Raw genomic sequence first — 20825 nt, 5'->3', positions numbered from 1 at the left:
AGTTCGGATTTGCAGTTCTGTTTATGCAGTGGGCCAAATGAGAATGCTGGCTGATGGTTTGCTTTTCATAGTCATTGACAACAGCTTTCCTCGACACCTAGGTTTTCTTTGGGAACTGTGAAGAGCTACTGAAAAGAAGAAAAATAATTTCTTCTTGCCTTAAAGAAGCTCACAAAGAAAAGTAATTCTAAAGGGCGCTTGGGAGACTAACTCCAATTTCAGGTTGGGTTTGGATACGGGAAAAAATTACCTTGCATAGATTTCGTGTTTTGCTGAGCGTATTTTGATTTGTGTGGATTGACTGCATTGTTACAGTCAAGCGAATGAGTCCGGACTCGTGAGTACGGGTGCCGTGATGAAATAGCTAGGACACCGAGATCGCAAAATTGCAATAACAAATGAAAATTAGACCCACAATACTGCTATATCCTGGGGGCTCCTAAATGCCTTGCTCTTAAGCTGGACACCATGGCAATAATGGCATGTGAGATGATACTCACACAACGGTGTGTGAGAGGATACCACGAAATGGTGTCTAGTTCTCTAATTGTATCTAATTTAAATTTTTTTTCCCTTTTTTTAAGTGATCTCTTACACCCAACGTGGGGTGTGAACTTACAACGCTGAGATCAAGTCACAAGCTCTACCGATTGAGCCAGCCAGGTGCCCCTCAAACAGATCAACTTAAACCCCCCCCCCCCAAAAAAAACGAGAGATCTAGGGGTACCTGGTTGGCTCAGTCAGCACAGCATATGACTCTTGACTTCGGCACTGTGAGTTCACACCCCACGTTGGGTGTAGAGACAACTTTAAAAAAGGAAAAATCTTGTATTAAAAGTTGATCTGTTTGAATCTACAAGTACATTTTTTCCCATTTGTTCAACAAGATTGTATACAGAAAGATATTACTTATTACTTACTAGTAAGTATTTGCATCGCCAAACATCTAAATTCATTTTCTATTCCCTATTTCACTGCTTAGGATGCATTTTATTGAGAAGAATTCTAGACTTATTCCCAGAACAAATGATAATAACCTCTTCCACCTCCAAATTCCAGTGTCTAGAACAGTGCCTGCCACGTAGTAGGTGTTCAACATATAATTAGTGAGTTAAATCATATTAGTTGCCAGAAAATAAAATCTACTTGAAAACAAATCTTTGAGGGGTGCCTGGGTGGCTCAATCTGTTAAGTGTCTGACATCGGCTCAGGTCATGATCTCACAGTTACTGAGTTCGAGCCCCGCGTGGGGTCCTGTGCTGACAGCTCAGAGCCTGCAGCCTGCTTTGGATTGTTTCCCTCCCTCTCTGCCCCTTCCCTTTTCATGCTCTCCCTCTCTCTCTCTCAAAAATAAATAAAACATTTTTAAAAATTAAAAGAAAAAGAAAAAGAAAATAAATCTTTGAAATAGCAAAACCTTAGATCCACTTTGCCAATAAAATATCTTAATATCTGATTAATATACGTTTAACATGAATCTTAAAAATCGTTAGATATAGCCTCAAGCGTGAACAAACAGAAGACACCATAATGAGGAAAGAATTGGAAACATACCGTTTTCCTTCTCCGCAATTAGGACAGTTTGGGAACATACCTTAATTCTCCTGCATTTGCACTTCATGGAGAATGGGCTACTCATTGCTCACTGAATCAAGTTCAAACTTCAAGGGGTGTTTCTGAAGATCCTTTTGGGTTGTGGTGTTATTTGGACCGCCCCACCCACACATCCTGGGCGTCTGCCCCCAGGGCCTGTTCTTTTTCTTAGCTTGTCCTGTGCCCTCTCGCCGACCTCTCCCTCCGCCTGGACTCTGCCCACTGGGCTCCTTCCGTCCCTTCCTCTGAAACCTTCCCACATTTCAAGGTCCAGTTCAATCTCCAAGGCCTTCGGGAAAGCTTCCCCAGCCCCCTTTCAGATGCATTAGCTCTTGGCGCCTGACCTCTAGCAGCCATCACTTTCTAAGGGGGGGTTTCCATGTCGCTATCCCCCGACTGGATCGCGACCGCCCTGTCGGGAAGGTCTTTCCAGAAGCCGCCGTGTCCAGCCCCTCGCACAGTGCCTGGTACAAAGAAAATGCCCAGGGGAGATTTGTTAAAATGAATCTGAACCCCAGAGGGGAAAAGGAGAAGCGGCCGTGCCCAGTAGCAAAGGCCCTTCACGACCTCGGGGGAGGCCGGCGGTGTAGCTGGACCCGGTCCCCAGCTCTACACTGGCAGGAGAATGTGGCGCGGCAGGAGGCTCCCGTAAATGTTTCTCAACCTCCACTCATTTCCTCTACTTTCATACAGGAATCTGAAATTTCTTCTCCATCAGCCTCGGGGCAAGCCAAAAGGGCGGTGCAGACGGAGGGGAGGGGTAGGTGGGGGTTGGGATGCCCGGTCTCGTGGCAATTCTAGATTCAGATTTTATATTGAATGTTTCAAGTTTCACAAATTCCAGTTCTAAACTAGGAGTCGAGGGTGTAGAGGGTTTCCTGGAGCATAGATTTTCCGTCCTAGGGAAGGCTCCCAGCATTCGGGGCTTTGCCTCATTTATCCTTCTCACGTTTTTCACCGCGGGGGCAATCTACCGGGCGCTCCTGGCCCCCTCATCCTGCCGGTGCCGAGAACCGCGGTTCCGCCCAGCGATCTTAGCCGCTTCCTCTTTCAACCCTCTGGGCAAACCCCGTCCGGGCGAGTGGGGGAGCTCCCGGCCCGCAGTACGAGGCTGAAAGGGGGCACGGTTGGACTACAACTCCCAGGATGCTCTGGGAGACGCGCCGAGGAGGGGGCCAGGGGGAGGGGCTTGGGGTGGGGGGGTGGCAGGGAAATCCCGCCCCGCTGCGCAGCAGCAGCGACACAAAGCCTGACTTTACAACCTCATAGAGAAAGTGGAAGTAAGACGGCTTAGGTGGGGAGGCAGGACGCGAGAAAAGAACTGGAGGAGGGAAAGCCGCGTAGGTGGGAGCGGAGCGAAGCGAGGGTAGTGGGGAGACCCGCGCCTTTGCAGATGAGGAGGGGGCGGTTTTCATAACTAATCCCCCCCCCCCCGCCCTGCCCCGCCCGCCCGGGGTCTCCACGGTGCCCTGCCTGTCCCCACTCCTCGCTGCGAGCCCGGCTCCTCCCCGCCGAGAAGCGGGGAGCCAGGCTGCCTCGCGTGCTCGGGGCGGGCCGGCGGACTGCGCGGTGGTTCCCCAGCCCGGGTGCGGGACGAAAGCGCGGGGCGGAGCGGCTGCCGCTGACCGAGGAGGGGCGGCGAGCGAAGCGGCGCCGCGGACGAGTTAGGGCCGGGGCAGGGGAGTAGTGTGGGGCCGAGGCGAGGTGAGGCGCGGGGTGCCCCGGGAGGGTCCCCCGTGCCCCGAGTGGCGCGGAAGCACGCGGGCTGGCCGCCGAGGCCGGCGGGGAGGGCGGGCGGTGGCGCGGCGCCGGGCAAGAGTGCAGACAGCGGGGTGCCGAGCCCGGCGCGGGCGGAGAGATCGGGGCGCCCCCCTCCCCGCGGGAGGAGCCTAGCGCTCCTCCGCCGTCCCTCCCCCGCGCGCCGGGCTCGCCTTCTCGGCGGGCTGCTGCGGGAGCGGCGGGGCCGGGGCCAGAGCAGGGCGAGCGGCGGGGCCGCCGCCCCCGGGACGGGCGGGCCGGGGGCGGGCCGTGAGCGAGGCGCGGCGGGGGCGGGGGGCCGCGGGCGCGAGGGCGCGAGGGCGCGGGCGGCGGGGCGGGGGGAAGCGCGGAGAGCCTAGGAGGGCCGGCGGTGGTGGGGCTGCCCGCCTCGTCGTCCGCTTCACGCCGCCGGCCCACGCCGCAGTGTGTTTTGTGGACGGCGCCTTCCCAGACAGCCCGGTAGAGCCCAGCTCGGCGCCCGGCAGCCTTCGTCGCGATGTTCCGCCGGAGCTTTAATCGTTTTGTAAGTACACTCGCTGCGGCTCCCCGCGTGCGGTTTGCTTGCTCGCCCGCCCTGCGCCGGGTCCCTCGGAACAATTTTCTGAGGGGGGAATTGCATCTCTGGGAGGCGCCGCCGCCACCCCCTTTTAGATTTTAACTGAACCGCGTTGCCCGGGCGGCCAGGGTGGGGAGGCAGGTAGGGCTCCCGGAGTCCCCCTCCCCCCTGGACCGTTGAACCGGAGCTTCCCGGGGCTGTTGCAAACTCTGTCTCCGACGGGGGGCCGCCCTCGGGCCGGATGGCGGGGGGATCGGCGGGGGGACCGGTCCAGGGGCCCCTCGGTTTGCCAATTAGTCGAAGATGGCGTTTGATTATCAGGGAGGTTGCTTTCTTTTGTTTCCTCTGCCACGAGCACATGGAGGTAAACCCAGACCTGTCACTGTGTCCCAAAAAAAGACCCGGGAGCTGGAGGCGAGGGCAGGACTCAGCCTTGCCCGGGGATCGGCCGGGCGGGGAGGCGGGGGTGGTGGTGGGGGGGTGCTGCTGACCAGAGGCCGGGCGAACTTTGGAGCTCCAGCCTAAGCCGCTCACCTTGAGGGTGTAATGAAAGCGAAGGCGATCGTCAGGGTGGGCTGGGTGGATGTGGAGCCGCCAGGAGGCTGCTCCGCCGCTCACGGGCGCCGGGTCTGGAGCCTCGCCGCGCCCTGAACGCCCCAGACCCCGAGCCGGTGAGCGAAGGCAGGCTCCGGCTGGACTCCACCGTCCACGTTTAGCCCTCACCGATCCCCAGAAAAGGGAACTGCGTTTCCGTGGGACTTTGGCATTAGGGGAGAGCGATTTCTGGCTGCTGACTTTTTTGAGTAACCTGTTTACTCCTGGAGAGTACATTCAGCACGGAGCAAAGCAGAGACCATTGACTTCTATGCTGCTATTTGTAGCAACTTCCTTAATTGCAAGATGAGGTGGCGGGAATAGGATTTTATTTCTGCCAACGATGTGAAAGAAAGGGCTTCTCTGTAGATGTTGGTTTTTCAGTCGTTGAGAAAAATGGTTCGGTGCTGTGCGCTCCCACCCACCCCCACGGAAATAGGTGTTTGGAGAACTTGTCGATTCGGCCCTTTTCATGTGATTATTGCAAATCAAAGCATTGTTAACAGTTCTCAGGCGTCGGATGGATTTGCTCTCGTTTTTCTGCGTTTGAAAGTTTCACAAATGTACCCTGGCTAAAAGAAAGAATTGCGGCTCCCTTTTGAGGATATTATCACAGCAGTGCTATATTACTGTTTTTGAAATGTTTACCTCATCCAGAAACATGTCTTATGAAATTGGATCAGATTACCTGTGGCACAGAGCAGTAGAGGTTGTACATACCAAGGATCTTGAAATCTATAGGAATCGGCTTGTGCTGGATGCTTTGCTAAAGCAAGAGGCTAAAATTGGTCTCTCACATTGACAAGCCCGAGAAGGTACAAAAAGCATTGTACTTCATAGTTCTATTTCACATACATTCCCGTGATCTTGGAGTGTTGTTTGGGGCCGCCAAAAAGGGAAAGGTGACAGAGAGCTAATTGTGATCTTTGGGAAAGGGTAATCTTTTCACATGGCACTTGTCTGGTGGAAAACAACTGGACCCTGGCTCATAATAAATTCATTAGCTTAAAATTGAGATGTCGACGTGCCCCGTTTGTTACAGGATTTGACCATTTGAAACCGTATGTGGTCGGAAAGCCCCCTTTGCTTTTCTGGTGCTCAGAGTGAACGATCTGCATTGTATGGGAGTCTGGTAATTAAGCAGTGCTGGCCCAGGAAGCTAGGGCATGCAGTAGAATTCGCAGCAGTCGTGCAGTGCCAGCCTGCAGGTTTGAGGCTAGTACTTTGCATCCCCGACCAAGATCTCTGCAGAGAACCACTTACGTTCGCTCACACCGAAATGAGCTTTGACCTCACTGTTCGCCTGAAATAACCCGACTGCTCTCATTTTCCTGCGCAACCATGACTATGGTAAGTCTCGGGAATTTGTACCAGTGCAATAAGCTGGAAGGTTCTCAGGAGTTGTACCTGAGCCCTAGGCCTAGGGCAAGGAATTCATCTGCAAGCCATTGGACCGAATGTGAAATATGCTGTTGAATACTCATTACTAAAGAATGACTTCAGAATTGAGGGGGCAAATTTTGTCCTCCCTAGATCAGTGAGTCTGCCGTCCTCATCTTTTGCCTGGTAGAGATTATTTGAAGAGCACTCCCATTTAAATCACTAGAAGGCTACAGTTAAAGATTTAGGTTGGACTTGAAGACTTGCACAGCATCGTAGGTATAGTGCAAGTTGTGTGCTGTCTTAGGATCGCTTTTGTATTTCAGACATGGGGCTCTGAATTCCTTTAAAAATCAAGTGGTATTTTTTGTGTGTACCTATACGTATCTAAAATTGACTTTGAACATGACATAAATTACAGTGGTGTTGATTGTAGTTGTTGGTCACTGAAAATTAGATACGTGTTACGGCTGGGCTTTCCATTTTAAACTTGACACGGGGAGTGAATATTTCTTGGGCGTAGCATCATCTTCTGTGGCTCAGCACTCTTTGCTGAATCGTCTTAAAAATGCCATTTATTTCCCCAGGTTCTCTAGTTTCAAGCTAAAGGAAATCGTACTTCATTGTCTTTCTTAAAGACATGGCCTTGACTTCCTTGCCATTAATAATCGACTTATTTTTTTCTGATGAATTATGACTTTCCTTTTGACAGTTTTGAGGTAGAAAGAAATTGGTGGATTTGGTGTAGGATTTTAGGGTTTAGGCATGTAGGGGGTGACTTCAGAGATCTAAGAGTTGGATGTCTGAGTATAATAAAAGTACCACCTGTTCCCAGTGCGACATCTCCGTTTTCCAGAAATACAATAAATAAAAGATTACTAGCTTTGTCTATACAGTTTATTTCCTTTAATGGTATGTTCAGTTGGAATTCTGGACTAGTTGATATTTAGGGGTCAGGGACTTTTATGTTATCCTTCTGTCCTTCATAAATTCCGAGTGATTACCATAGCATTTTCACATGGGTTTAAAGGTTTAATGACAGTCCAAACAACAAGAATTCCCCCCCCCCCCTTTTAAATATTTTATTTTTAAGTAATCTCCACACCCAACATGGGGCTTAAACTCACAACCCCAACCAAGATCAAGAGCCGTGTCCTTCACGACAGAGCCAGCCGGGTGCCCCCCGCCACCACTTTTTTGATATTATTTCATGTTCAAGATTCAAAATAAGACATTGCTTGATGAAGTAGATCCAGGGAGGTTGGCCAAGTAGAGGCTGTCAATTTAGCTTGTCAGAGCAATATTAAACAGGCATGAATTTCTAGGTCATTGATAAATGAAAGCTTAAATTGTGAGTGTGAAATACTGGAAAAAATTTGTCTCTGATTCCAGAAGCTCTCAAACTGCTCTGGTTCCAGGAAGCATGCAGCATATAGTAATATATCACACAGAAAATGTCGTCGAATCAGTCAAAGAGGCCCAGGACTGGGAAGAAATTAGACTGAATGAGGTAGAATGAAAAATCAAAGACCAAAAATATTAAAAATAATTCATGACATCGGTAGCTAATTCATTATTTTGAGTCCAAGGCAAGGCCAGTCTAGTCAGGCAATATTGGAAGCATTTAATCAATTAATAAAATAATGCAGGTAATTGCTGGTTTTCTTCTTCTTCTTTTTCTTCTTCTTTTTTTTTTTTTAGCGAGAAAGTTCTCGGTTTCCTTCTTGAATTATCAGAGTACTAAGCTTTTCTTCCCCCGTTTCACTTTGCTAACAACCTTGGCCTGACATTACTGAGCATGGAAAATAGTGATGAGTTCATTTTATTATGTTTAGAAATTTACCCAAATATGTGTGTTGCAGGATTTTTGCATTCACACCAGCCTTACAAGTAGTCTGTACATCTTGGCCCCTACCAGGTAGTTCCTACAAGGCTGGGTTGTTTTTAATTCCAGTGTAGTTAACATACAGTGTTATATTAGTTTCAGGTGTACAATATAGTGATTCAACTCTTCTAGACATTACTTAGTGCTCATCAAGATAAGGGTATTCTTAATCCCCTTCACCCATTTCACCTATCCTTCCTCCCCCCTCCCCCCCATACACAGCTGGGTTTAACGGTTGAATTTGACCTTACTAAAAGCAACCTTTTTAATCTTACAATAATTTCCTTTTAACTTGTTTGGCACCCTGGATCAGTTTTTTAAGAATTAAGCCCTCAAGCCCTAGGGCATCCATTGTGTGTAATAAATTATCTCCTTTGCATGCATTTGGAGATGAGGAATCCCAAAGGAGAAAGGCTGCCTTAACCCAAAAGCTCCTGGGGGTGGGGGGGAGGAACAGTTGGCAGTGTGCCAGGTGCATAGTAGGTGTTTGATAAATATTTTTTGAATGAACAGTTTTTATGTGTTTTGCATAAATAATAACTTACTTATAGACAGTGATATTTATAGCAAATTCCTCCTTATGAAGAGTGATTAAAGTTTCTGGCAAGGAGCTCCTAAAATCCTTGGAATTTCCTGTGAGCAAAGCAATCAAAGGTATCTTTTGTTATGTTAATGAGGCAACTTCTGGAAAGCACCTCGGGTAGGGGGCCGGTTGCCAGGGGATCCAACCTTGTGATTAGAGGGTCGGAACGTTCAGTCCCACTCCCTAGAGGGGAGGGAAGAGGGTCTGAAGAGTTCTATCACCACTGGCCAATGGGTTAATGTAGTCCTGCCTCTGTAACGAAGGCTCCGTAAAAACCCAAAAGGACAGGGTTTGGAGACCTTCCGAGTAAGTGAGCATGGGGACAGTGGCTCAGCTGGAGAAGACATGGAAACTGCACCCTTTCCCCCAGACCTTGCCCTGTACTTCTCTTCCCTCTGGCTCTTCCTGAGTTACGGGCTTTTATAATGTCCCACTAATCTAGTAAGTCAGCGGTTTCTCCGGGTCCTGTGAGTGGCTCTAGCAAATTAACAGAACCTGAGGATCAAGTTGTGGACTTGTGCCTGGTGTCCGGAGACCCAAGGTGAGCCTCCTTGGAACCTCCAGTTTGCACTTGGTTGGTCAGAAGCACAGATGATAATGTGGACTTGAAGTTGGCATCGGAAGTAGGGGGAAGTGTGGGCAAGTCTTAGAGGACCGAGCCCTTAAGTGGGGCGACCCGATGTTACCTCTGGGTAGATACTGCCAGAATTGAGTTGAATTGTAAGACAATCTGAGAATTGCTTGTTGGTGTGGAGGACCCCCCCCCCCCCCATGGGAATTGAGTGATCAGAGCCCACACTTTGGGGTATACCATATACTGATTACCAATTTTCTAAGTATTAGTATAAATACATCGAATGCCTAAACTATGCAGACCATAGTATAATCTTTCTTAGATGATTATGTCATTTATGATCTTGCAGAGCGTTATTTCATTCAACAGATATTCACTGAGCACCTACTATGTGTAGGGCACTATGATAGACCCTGTGGACACATGGGTGAGCTATAGATAACAGAGGACGTGGTGACTGCCCTATCTCTAACGTAGTTGTGACATGCCACAAAACTTGCTTCTCACGAATACGTTACTGTTGTATGCTTTTATTTGTCTTTCCACCATAAATAGAGGGTACAATTGCAGTTATTTTCTGGTGGTTTGGATTTCAGACAGAAAGGAATTTGTTGCATTCGACCCTTCAGTATGACCTATGCATGGCAAACTGCTCTTTTGCAAATAGATGCTAGTCTGATTCTGTGTAAGATGGGAAACCCATTTGGGGATGATTCACTATGACTTGAAATAAATACTGTTTATTTATTTGCTATGATTTATTAAATAGCCTGAAAACAAATTTTGTGCTTTTTTTCCCTGGTCTTTTTATTATTATTATTGATTAAACAACATAAAACTCTGAAAGTCTTCTGAATACCTTCTGTAAAGGTTTACTGTTCCTGTTGACGACTGCTCCTAATTCAACCCTTGAGTAGGTGATATTGAGTACCTACATATCAGATGGTTTCCAGTGCTCTTAATGGACTTTGAGCAGAGGTGAGATTTGGGTAGGGGAAGCTGGCCATTTTCATATTGAAAATGAGCTTCTTTCCTCACCCAGGCTACCGGTGAACCACCAGCTGGGCAGTGGATTCTGGGAGGTAAAGGGTGGCCAGTGGCCCCCCTGGAAGAGCCATAACTAAATTCCCCGCATCCGAGTGATACGCAGAGAACTAGGCAATGAGTCAATTCGTATACTGGTTTGTGGGAAAAATCATCAAGGCTGATTGCTTGTCTAACATGGACTGTCAGTTCGCCCCAAAGAGGGTGAAAGCATGGGACACAAAATAAAAACACTATTTTTTTCCGTTAGGGAGAAGGGTTTCCTGTACATCTGTAGTGCTTTATCTAGATTAATCTTTTGGATGTGGACTTTTGGAGATGGAGAGGAATTTTCTGACTGAGTGGAGGGAGTTTCTGGGCTTCCACAAGTGAATGAGGTGCTGTTTTCAAGTTTACTTCTGTTCACTTAACACTTCACCTTCTTGGCTTGGTGTAAGGGTGGATCAGTGGTGATTGTAAAACAAACATTAGCATGACTGCAGCATCTGTTAAACCACTGCAGTTTAGTGACGAATGAGCACTCAGCACTGCAGGTATGGGTGTGGGGTGCCCTATGCCAGCACATTGGCAGACAGCCCCTCAATTACCGCAGTGTATGGATGGATTGCCGCTTTGGCTGACTTCTTGATTATCTGGTTTATAGATACTGTTGGACCATGGGCATCCACATTTAGGAGGTTCATCGGTATTTCTGAAGTACAGATTGTCATTGATTTTTGCCCCATCTTTAATAGACTATAGAAGGATTAGCGAGGCCCATCCTGTTCAAGCAGATATTTGTTTTTGTAGGCTCCTTTATTATATGTTGTCTTAAAGTATTACGGTGGCTGTATTTTTCTAGTCTCTTCTTCGGCAAGTAAAATCAAAAATCCTGGAAAACTCAAAATCGTTTTCTTGATGATGATCTTGCAGCTAGCATCGCATCAAGTAAACAGTAGATGCTCAATAAATACTGGCCGAATTGTTTTGAACTGCAGACACAGCCTGACTCTGTAATGACAGGTGAAAATGATCAGAAAAAAGTAACACTCTCCTACCTGCTTGAAAAGTAATCAGAAAAACTTGAGCGTTTACATGAGGCTCATTTCTTCATTCAAAAGATTATGTTTAGCACCTTCCCCTTCCTTGGCCATACATAAACAACTAAAATTCTGTACTGTCCTCAGCTTCTAAAATTATGAGTAAATTTATATCCTTTTTGTTAAATGCCGTTCACAAGCTTATATTTTCTGTTGCCACCAGCACATCACGTCTTTTTTGAAAAACAAAGCTGTAGTGTTAACCCTCCAAGAGCTGTAGATCTCTTGCCGTTCCCTGGTACACGTGCATTACTTGAACTCAGGATCTCACTTAGTATTTGGTGCTGGGAATGGAAGATACTTTCCTGTTTGCACCTCATTGCCATTAGTTGGATGGATACCTGTAGCGAGAAGGCAGAGCAGACCAGAGGAACTGTAGAGTTTGAGGAATTTGGAAGCAGTTTTGTTGTGAAAAGAGCCTCAGCCTTGTTAAAAGGGTGGGTGTGAGTCTTAGTTCCGCCCTTTACTGCCCAGCTTGGGAAATTGGGCACCGTGCTTCATATACCTCAAAATGTTTATCAAGGTGTAGTCTTTGGACTCCTTGCATCAGAATCATCTGGGCTACTCGGGCACCTGGGTGGCTCAGTCCGTTAAGCCTCCGACTTCGGCTCAGGTCATGATCGATCTCACAGTCCATGAGTTCGAGCCCCGCATCGGGCTGTGTGCTGACGGCTCAGAGCCCGGAGCCTGCTTCGGATTCTGTTGTCTCCCTCTCTCTCTGCCCTCCCCCACGCTCTCTCTCTCTCTCTCTCTCTCTCTCTCTCAAAAATAAACATATAAAGAATCATCTGGGCTACTTATTATAAATGGATTCCTAGGACTACAAGCCTATTGAATCCGAGTCTCAGGTCCTACAAAACTGCATTTTTAGCAAGCACTCCAGATGGTTCTGAAATTCACTAAAATGTAAGAGCACTCATGTCATAAACACTGAAATGTGTACATTCTCTGTTCACCTGTCTGAACTTGACTTTTCCTCATCTATAGAATGAACGTAATAATACCTATTTCACAAGGTTGTTGGAAAAATGTTTGGTGCACGATTCCACACTGTACCAATTGTGTCAGAGGTCCCCAAAACCACTCCCAGGTTTGATGGTTTACTGGCAGAACTCACAGGACGTTGCATATAGTTGTGCTCACAGCTCTGATTTATTAGAGCAAAAGGATACAAAGCAAAGTCAGCAGAGGAAAAAGGTGCATGGGGCCAAGTCTGGAGGAAACCAGGCGCGGCTTCCAGCAGTCCTCTCCGCACTGTGGTCACCCGGGTTGTGCTTTAATTCCTCCAGCAGCGGGTTGCGACAACTTGTGTAACATGTTGTCCACCAAGGGAGCTCATTAGAGGCTCAGTGCCCAGGACTTTTATTGGGACCTGGTTATGTAGACCCCCTCTGTCTGGTACTTGCCAGAATTCCAGACTCCCAGAAGGAAAACCGGTATTTAGCATACGCCATGTTGTTTGTACCGAGAGTTGAGGCACAGCCAGTTACTCTTACCACTTAGGGTGGTGGGAACCCCAGATCCAAATCGCCGGCTGGGTACCAGCTTTGTAAGCAAGGCTTTTTAAGAATAGCAGCCCCTGGCGTGCTGTGGTAACTCTGCTACACATTTATGTTACGAAATGCTGGTAGTTTTCAGTGAAGGCAAATGACTTGCCCACGGCCATTAAGCTAATCAGCAGCAGAATTGAGACCATCTGAGACTCCGGCCGTCGCTACCACCTTTTCTCTGCTGCACACAGCCATGCTCCTGGATTATGGGTCATTCTTTTTCACACCGTTGGTCGCATCCACTTTTTGTCACTTGCAGCAGAAGAGCCGCCTGCCGCTGGTAAATTGATGCGCCCAGTGGGGGAGCCAGGAAGTATTGATGTTTCTGCCAGTTTAGCGTCAACACTTGCTGGTTTCCTCTCTGGAGCATCTCTGAGTTCGTGGATTTTCAGTTTTTCCCGACCTTTGGATTTTTGTTACTACCCACTCCCCTCCTCATCCCATTCACTTACCCATAGTCTCAACATTCATTTGCATCATGACTTCATCGCATTCTATACATGGCCAGCTGTTAGCTCATGGGCAGCTGGGGGGTTGGGGGAGGGTAACAATTCCAAAGTGCAGGCATACTGGAGTATTTAGTCAGCAATGACCATACAGGAAAAAATGCCAAAAGAAAACAAAAGAGTAACATTCTTGGGTTGATGAATGAATTTTATGGCAATATGTATAAATATTGTTTTATTGCAGGGGTGTTTTTTGAGTTTTACAGTCCTGAAAAACCCCAGGGATATCTCTGGTCATTCTTAAGTTTCAGTCTTTTTTTGCCGTTTTCAAAAAAGAAAATTAATCATTCTTTTATGATTTGGGCAAAGAATAAATCAGGAACTCCTACTGAAAGATGTAGTAATCCTACAGATCAACAGGGAGCAGAAGCTAGGAGGGAACTGTCACAAATAACTAACAGCTGGGTAGAGCAGATTATGTAAGCTACACCTGTTGCGTTAGCAGTGGGAATGTTCTTTAAGCTTCACAATTAACATAGTTTGCAATAATATGGATTAAGGTGTCTATGGTATAGTGCACAATTTACTTCGGCTTCTTTTCTGAAAATGTTCCTGTGAATCACAGGCTTCCTTTGAACCCTCATACCCTACTTGTGCTGCAGAAGTATGTGAGGCACAAGCCCTGCCCTCCGGGAGTTTGCAGTCTGTTAGAAGACGGCTTACGAGACCAGCCTCCTTACCAGGCATTTGGTCATTCATCAGTGCTGTCCTTTTAAGAGGCACACACAGTAAGTGCAGCCGACTTTCGGAGGAGAGCGCTGAATTTCACTCTGGCTGCTGTGGCTGGAGGAGGGATTTAGAGAGGAGGTGGCATGTGAGCTGGGTGGTAAGGGACCCAAAGGATTGAAGTTCATGGGACTTTAGGGACGGGCAACCTCATTACAGGAAGAGGCAATCATCAGAGCAGTTGGGCCAAGTTACTGCTCATGGTACCTGGAGCAGCCGAGCCAGTCAGCGCAGAAGGCACAGGTTCCAGCTCCAAATGCTGGAGAAAGACCGAAACCTGGGTTTTTAATGCCTGATGTTTGCTGTGCTGAAATTTAAACTTTAAAAAAGGGAAACCTAAAACTGGACATCAGGCAGCTTTCGGTTGTCAAAGCAGTAGCTCTAGGAATCTTCCTGTAGACTCTTCTGAAATCCATGACTCCAATGATGGTGGTCATCAGTCTTCTGATCTGGTGCAGGAACAATAAGGTAGGAGCTGGGATGGAAGCATTTGGGGTAATGCTTCAAGACACTGCTTCGTATAGTATATAATTGGTTATTTGTCTTGCTTACATAGTGGGTGCACGCTTTCAGAAACTTCCTATGTGGAAACATTGCAGTAGGTAGTTTTTATCTTGAGTACTGGTGGTCATATATAGGCATACCTTGTTTTCTTGTGCTTCATTTTACCGTGCTTTCCAGATACCGGTGTGTGTGTGTGTGTGTGTGTGTGTGTGTGTGTGTGTGTTTTAACAAATGTTTGTTGCAACCCTGTGTTGAGCACGTCTATCAGCACCGCTTTTCCAACAGCATTTGCTCATTTTGTGTCTCTGTGTCACAGTTTGGTAATTCTCACAATATTTCAAACTTTTTCATTATTTTTATATTTGTTATGGTGATCTGTGAAGTGATTATGACTGGCTGAAGGCTGAAACGATGGTTAGCGTTTTTTTTCGCAATAAGGGTTTTTAGCAGTAAAATTTTAAAATGAGGGTAGATGCATTATTTTTTTTTTAGACAGTGCTATTGCACACATAACAGCCTGCAGTATTTTGTAAACATAACTTTTTAAAAAGATTTTTATTTTGAAGTAATCTGTGTACCCAACGTGGGGCGTGAACTCACAACCCCGAGATCAAGAGTCATACGCTGTACTGACTGGGCCAGCCAGGCGCCCCAGTAAACATAACTTTTATATTCACTAGGAAACCAAAAAATTCATGTGACTCACTTTATTGTGCTATCCACTTTATTGTAGTTGTCTGGCACCGACCCTGCAATATTTCCGAGGTGTGACTGTATTTAAAAAGCTGGGGATCAGGCCTTGGTCCAGAAGTATGTTCCTTACAGTAACACTTCTATTTCACTGCCACTAGACAACATGACTCTTTTTTTTTTTAGACAACATGACTCTTAATAGACCTTCAATCTTGACTATATCGTCATGCCTTAATCAGAACATGAATTACATCTTATCTCCTCACAACCAGTGTATCACTATGTGATGTTTTGGGTTTTGTTTTTTTTCTTTTTTTAATGTCTGCTTATTTGAGAGAGAAGGAGCACGAGCTGGAGAGGGGTAGAGAGAGAGGGAGAGAGACAGTCCCCAGCAGGCACCGTGCCACCAGCGAGTGCGGAGCCGGGTGTAGGGCTCGATCTCACAAACTGCGATCGTGACCTGAGCCAAAATCGGGAGTCGGATGCTTGACCGACCGAGCGACCCAGGCACGCCTCACCCCCGGATGTTGATGCCGCTTTTCTTTTTACCGTCACGACTGCCACGCTAGCCCAAGTCGTCAGCATCTCTCCTCTTTCGTATTTGTTCTTCCTCCGGTCTTCCCCCTTTCAGCAAATGGCCTCATCCCCGGTCCATTCGCTCTCGGGAGAAACCTGGCGGTCATCCTTGATCCGCCTTTCCCTGGATCTCCCACATCTAGCAGCGAATCCAGAATTCTGTTTCTCAGAGGACTCTGAAATCTGTCCACTTCTCCGCACGTCCACCTCTGCTGCCATCCAGGTCCAAGCTGCCGCTGTCACTTGCCTGGACCATTGCAATAGATGATCTCATCCACCCCTGCCCTCTCTAGTGTATTCTCCACGCGGCACCAGACGACTCTTTCACAGATGCATGTCGGAAAGCCTTCAGTGACTTTCCTGTGTCCTCTGGATAAAAATCTGACCAGTATCAGCTTGTACTCTTCTGCACTTTTGTTGTTGTTGTTCGTGTTCACTTTTAGACATTGAGGTATTATAGGGGCGCCTGGGTGGCTCAGTCGGTTGGGCGACTGACTTCGGCTCAGGTCATGATCTCACGGTTCGTGGGTTCGAGCCCCACATCGGGCTCTGTGCTGACAGCTCAGATCCTGGAGCCTGCTTCCGATTCTGTGTCTCCCTCTCTCTGCACCTCCCCTGCTCGTGCTCTCTTTCTGACTCTCAAAAATAAATAAATGTTAATAAAAATTTTTTTTAAATAAATAAGTAAATAAAAATTGAGAGATTATTCCCATAGCAAAAAATTCACCATTTTAAAGTGTACACTTAAGTGGGTTTTTTTTGTGTGGGTTTTTTTTTTCCTTCACGTTATGATTTAAATCCCAGGTAGTTAACATAGAGTGTAATATTAGTTTCAAGTACGGCATTGAGTGATTCATCATTAAATGGTTTTTAGTATATTAACTATTTGGCACAACCATTACCACAGTCTAATTTCAGAACATTTTTATCACCCCAACAAGAAACCACGTCCCTATTAGTGCTTAGTCCCCGTCTCTCCCTGCAGGCCCCGGCAACCCTCGCATTTACTTTATCATCACCGGGGATTTGCCTTTTCTGGACATTTCGCGTAAATGGATTCACACGGTATTTGCTCTTTTGTGATTGACTTCTCTCCTTTAGCATGATGTTCTCAAGGCTTTTAAATCCATGTTGTAGCCTGTATCAGTACTTGGTTCTTTTTTCTTTTTTTAAAAAAATATTCTCAAGTTACCTAACAGGCGGTTGTAGTCTTGGCTTCCGGAGTAGATTCCCGGGATTCATCACTAACCTACAACACCCAGTGCTCGTCCCAACAAGTGCCCTCCTCAGTGCCCATCACCCGTTTTCCCCTCTCCCATCAACTCTCAGTTTGTTCCCTGTATTTAAGAGCCTCTTATGGTTTGCCTACTACTTCATTCTTTTTTATGGCTCAGTGATAGTCCATCGAATGGATGTACCACATTTTGTTTTATCCATTGATCAGGTGATGGACGTTTGGATTATTTACACTTTTTGGTTATTGTGAATAATGCTGTGTTGAACATTTTTGTATATGCTTTTGTGTGGGCATATGTTTTCAATTCTCTTGGGTATATACCTAGGAATAGAATTGCTTTGTTATATGGTAATTCTGTGTATAACTTTTTTGAGAAACCGCTGAACTTTCCCACAGCCTTCCTCACTTCTTTTTTTTTTAAAGAGAAATTATTCTTAAGTTTGTTTGTTTGTTTGTTTATAATCTCTACACCCAACGCGAGGCTTGAACTCACAACCCTGAAATCAGTAGTCGCATGTTCTTCCAACTAGGCCAGCCAGACGCCCCTTCAAAGAGAATTTTGAATTGTGGTAAAAAGCACATAACATAAAATTTAACATCCTAAAGATTTTTTTAAGTGTGTAGTTCAGCCGTGATAAGTATAATCACGTTGTTTTGCCACTGGTCTACAGAACTTTTTCATCTTGCAAAACTGAAACTCTGTGCCCATTAAACAGCGACTCTTCCGTTCCCCTCACTCTTCTCTCCCCCCAAGCCCTTGGCAACCACCATTCTACTTCCTGTTTTATGAATTCAACTACTTTAGATGCCTTTTATAAATGGAGTCATCCTGTATTTTTCTTTTTGTGACTGGCTAATTTCACTTTGCCTAATGTCCCCGAGGTTCATCCATGTCGTAGCATGTGATAGGACTTCTTTTTTAAGGCTCTTCTCTATATATATACCACATTTTGTTCACCCATCCATCCATCCATCCACTGATGGATATTGGGTCGCTTCCACCTTTTTTTTTTTTTTCAACGTTTTTATTTATTTTTGGGACAGAGGGAGACAGAGCATGAACGGGGGAGGGGCAGAGAGAGAGGGAGACACAGAATCGGAAACAGGCTCCAGGCTCTGAGCCATCAGCCCAGAGCCCGACGCGGGGCTCGAACTCACGGACCGCGAGATCGTGACCTGGCTGAAGTTGGACGCTTAACCGACTGCGCCACCCAGGTGCCCCGAGTCGCTTCCACCTTTTGACTCTTGCGAATAACACGGCTGTTAACAAAGGTGTGCAAATATCTCTTCCAGATGATGATTTTAAAATATTTTTTTTTTTCAACGTTTATTTATTTTTTGGGACAGAGATAGACAGAGCATGAACGGGGGAGGCGCAGAGAGAGAGGGAGACACAGAATCGGAAACAGGCTCCAGGCTCTGAGCCATCAGCCCAGAGCCCGACGCGGGGCTCGAACTCACGGACCGCGAGATCGTGACCTGGCTGAAGTCGGACGCTTAACCGACTGCGCCACCCAGGCGCCCCTCCAGATGATGATTTTAAGTAGAAGAGAGAAACAAATAGAATTGCTGGATCATATGGTGGTTTTATGTTTAATTTTTTGAGGCACCTCCGAACAGTTTTCCATAGTAGCTGAAGGATTCCATCTTCTCCCCTTCCTAGCCAACGCTGTTTTGTTATAGGAGCCAGCCATTTTAGTTGGCGTGTGGTGATAGTTGATTGTGGTTTAGATTTGCATTTCTCAGATGATGAGTCAAGTGAAGCATCTTTTCACATGCTTTCGGCCATTTGTATATCATTGGAGAAATGTCTATTCCAAGTGGTTTGCCAATTTTTTATTGAGTTATTTGGGTTTTTGTTGTTCGGTTGTAGCTGTTCTTTATATATTCTAGATACTAACCCTTTATCCGGTACGTGATTTCCAGATATGTTCTTTTATTCCATAGATTGCCTTTTTACTTTGTTGATTGTTTCCTTTGAGGCATAGAAGTTTTTAAACTTGATACCCCCGTTGTCTTTTGGCTTTTGTTTCTTGTGCTTTTTAGCGATATATCTAAGAAGTAATTACCAAATCCAGTGGGTCATGAAGCTTTCCCCCTGTTTTCTTCTAGGATTTTTATCGTTTCAGGTCTTACATTTGGGTTTTTGATCCAGTTTACATTGGCTTTTGTATATGGTGTAAGGGAAAGATCCAATTTCATTCTTTTGCATGTGGACATCCAGTTTTCCAGGGCCCTTTGTTGAAAAGACCGTCTTTTCCTCATTGAGAGGCCTTGGCATCTTTCTCGCAGATTTTTTTTTTTTTAAGATTTTATTTTCAAGTAACCTCTGTACCAGTGTGGGGATCAAATCCACAACTCCAAGGTCAAGAGTTGCATGCTCTTCTGACTGAGCCAGCCAGGTGCCCCTTGAAGATCATTTTGACCATATACATGAGGGTTTATTTCTGGACTCTCTTCTATTCTCTTGGCCTGTATGTCTGTCTCTATACCTGTACTACCCTGTTTTGATTACTGTAGCTTTGTAGTATGTCTTGAAATCACAAAATACGAGACCTCCTCCAACCGTCTTCTTTTTCAAGATTGTTTTGGCTATCCAGGGTCCCTTGAGGTCCTGTATGGATCTTTGGATGGATTTTTCAATTTCTTCACAAAATAGTCCTCATTTTTTGTGTTCTGTCTGCCACAGGATCCTGTCTGGTAAGCTGCTCTGTGGCAGTCATTTGCCTCCATTCTTAATTCCTCTCCCAGAGCTCAGCTTAATCATCACTTCCCCAAGGAAGCCGCCCCTGTCTGTCCTTCCCTCAGACAACGCCTGCTTTCCGGGTTCAGAGCATTATGAGCCTTTCCTTTATATTCGTGTCACAGTTGACTTTACATTTGCGTATTAAACTCGTTTGCTCACTTACATAGTATCGACCTTCCCTCTACAGAGGAAATTTCCTGAAGGTGAGAACTGTGACCATCTTCGCTTATTGCTGTGTCACTAATGCCTCAGTGCCTGGTTTAAGCCCTTAATACGCGAGGATGGGAGTAACCTTATCATATTTATATGGATCAAAATTTGAAATGGGTTTTCTTCATAATTTTTTTTTTTTTGTATTTTTCATTTTACCTTTAGTATAGGCATTTGTGTTCTGTTAGGCTGTGTGCAGAGATAATTATTCAGGTCAGTGCCTTGAATTACTGATCCTTGGCTTCATATATGTTGCGGGTTTGTGGAATTTAGTTGTAAGTTGTCTGTGTCTTCTTATTATAATAACAGCTAAAAACAGAGCGCTAAGTTCCTGGCATTGTTTTAAGTGCTTTACAAGCATTAGTTCGTTATATGCATTTGCTTACTGTGGATAGGGTTTTCCAGAATCAATAGGCTCTGTGTGTGTGTGTTTACATATATGTAAATACCTATGTATTTAATGTTCGCTGTTATGTATATATGTAAATAAGCTTCGTGTGTGTGTGTGTGTGTGTGTGTAAAACTTCATGTATGTGTGTATATGTATATACATACAAACTTATTTGAAGGAAATGACTCATGATTATGGAGGTTGACAAATCCTGAGACCTGCAGTTAGCAAGCTGGAGACCCAAGAGAGCCAATGGCGTAAAGTCCAAGTGGGAAGGCCTGAGAACCAGGAGAGCTGATGATGTAAGTTCCAATCCAAGAGCCAGCGTTCCAGTTCAAGTCCAAAGGCAGGTGAAATCAATGCCCCAGCTCCAAGGGCTATTAGACAGGAGTTCCTCTTTACTGGAGGAAAGTCAGTCTTTTTTGTTGTCTTCAGGCTTTCAGCTGATTGGATGAAGTCTGCTAGCCTTACGGAGGACAGTCTGCTTTACTCTGTCTGCCAATGCAGATGTTCATCCCGTCCGGAAATACCCTCACGGACACACCTAGAATAATGTTTGACCAAATATCGGGGCCCTGCATGGCCCCGTCAAGAGAAGGCATAAAATTAACCGTCACACTTACTTCCTAGGATCGTGTGC

The 20825-nt window shown here is 46.1% G+C and overlaps 1 protein-coding gene across 16 annotated transcripts in view; it reads left to right on the top strand.

The window, feature by feature from the left end:
- Positions 1–2858: 2858 nt before the first annotated feature.
- ATP11C (ATPase phospholipid transporting 11C) overlaps positions 2859–20825 on the top strand; it is a 174350-nt gene continuing 156383 nt past the window's right edge. For 8 of the 16 annotated variants that reach the window (XR_006711006.1, XM_045472236.1, XM_045472229.1 and 5 more), the window contains exon 1: positions 3641–3874. Coding sequence is in view for 15 of the 16 variants with exons in the window: in XM_045472236.1 (XP_045328192.1) it covers positions 3848–3874 (27 nt within the window). In the remaining variant the exon portion in view is untranslated. Of the gene's footprint in view, positions 2934–3639; positions 3875–5543; positions 5852–20825 lie in introns of those variants that run through there. The other 8 variants (XM_045472235.1, XM_045472225.1, XM_045472227.1 and 5 more) reach the window with 4 other exon arrangements.

The sequence above is a fragment of the Leopardus geoffroyi genome, chromosome X (genome assembly GCF_018350155.1).
Source record: "Leopardus geoffroyi isolate Oge1 chromosome X, O.geoffroyi_Oge1_pat1.0, whole genome shotgun sequence".
Taxonomy (NCBI): Eukaryota; Metazoa; Chordata; class Mammalia; order Carnivora; family Felidae; genus Leopardus; species Leopardus geoffroyi.
The sequence above is the reverse complement of the archived record's forward strand: the minus strand, read 5'-3'. Positions and strand labels throughout refer to the sequence as shown.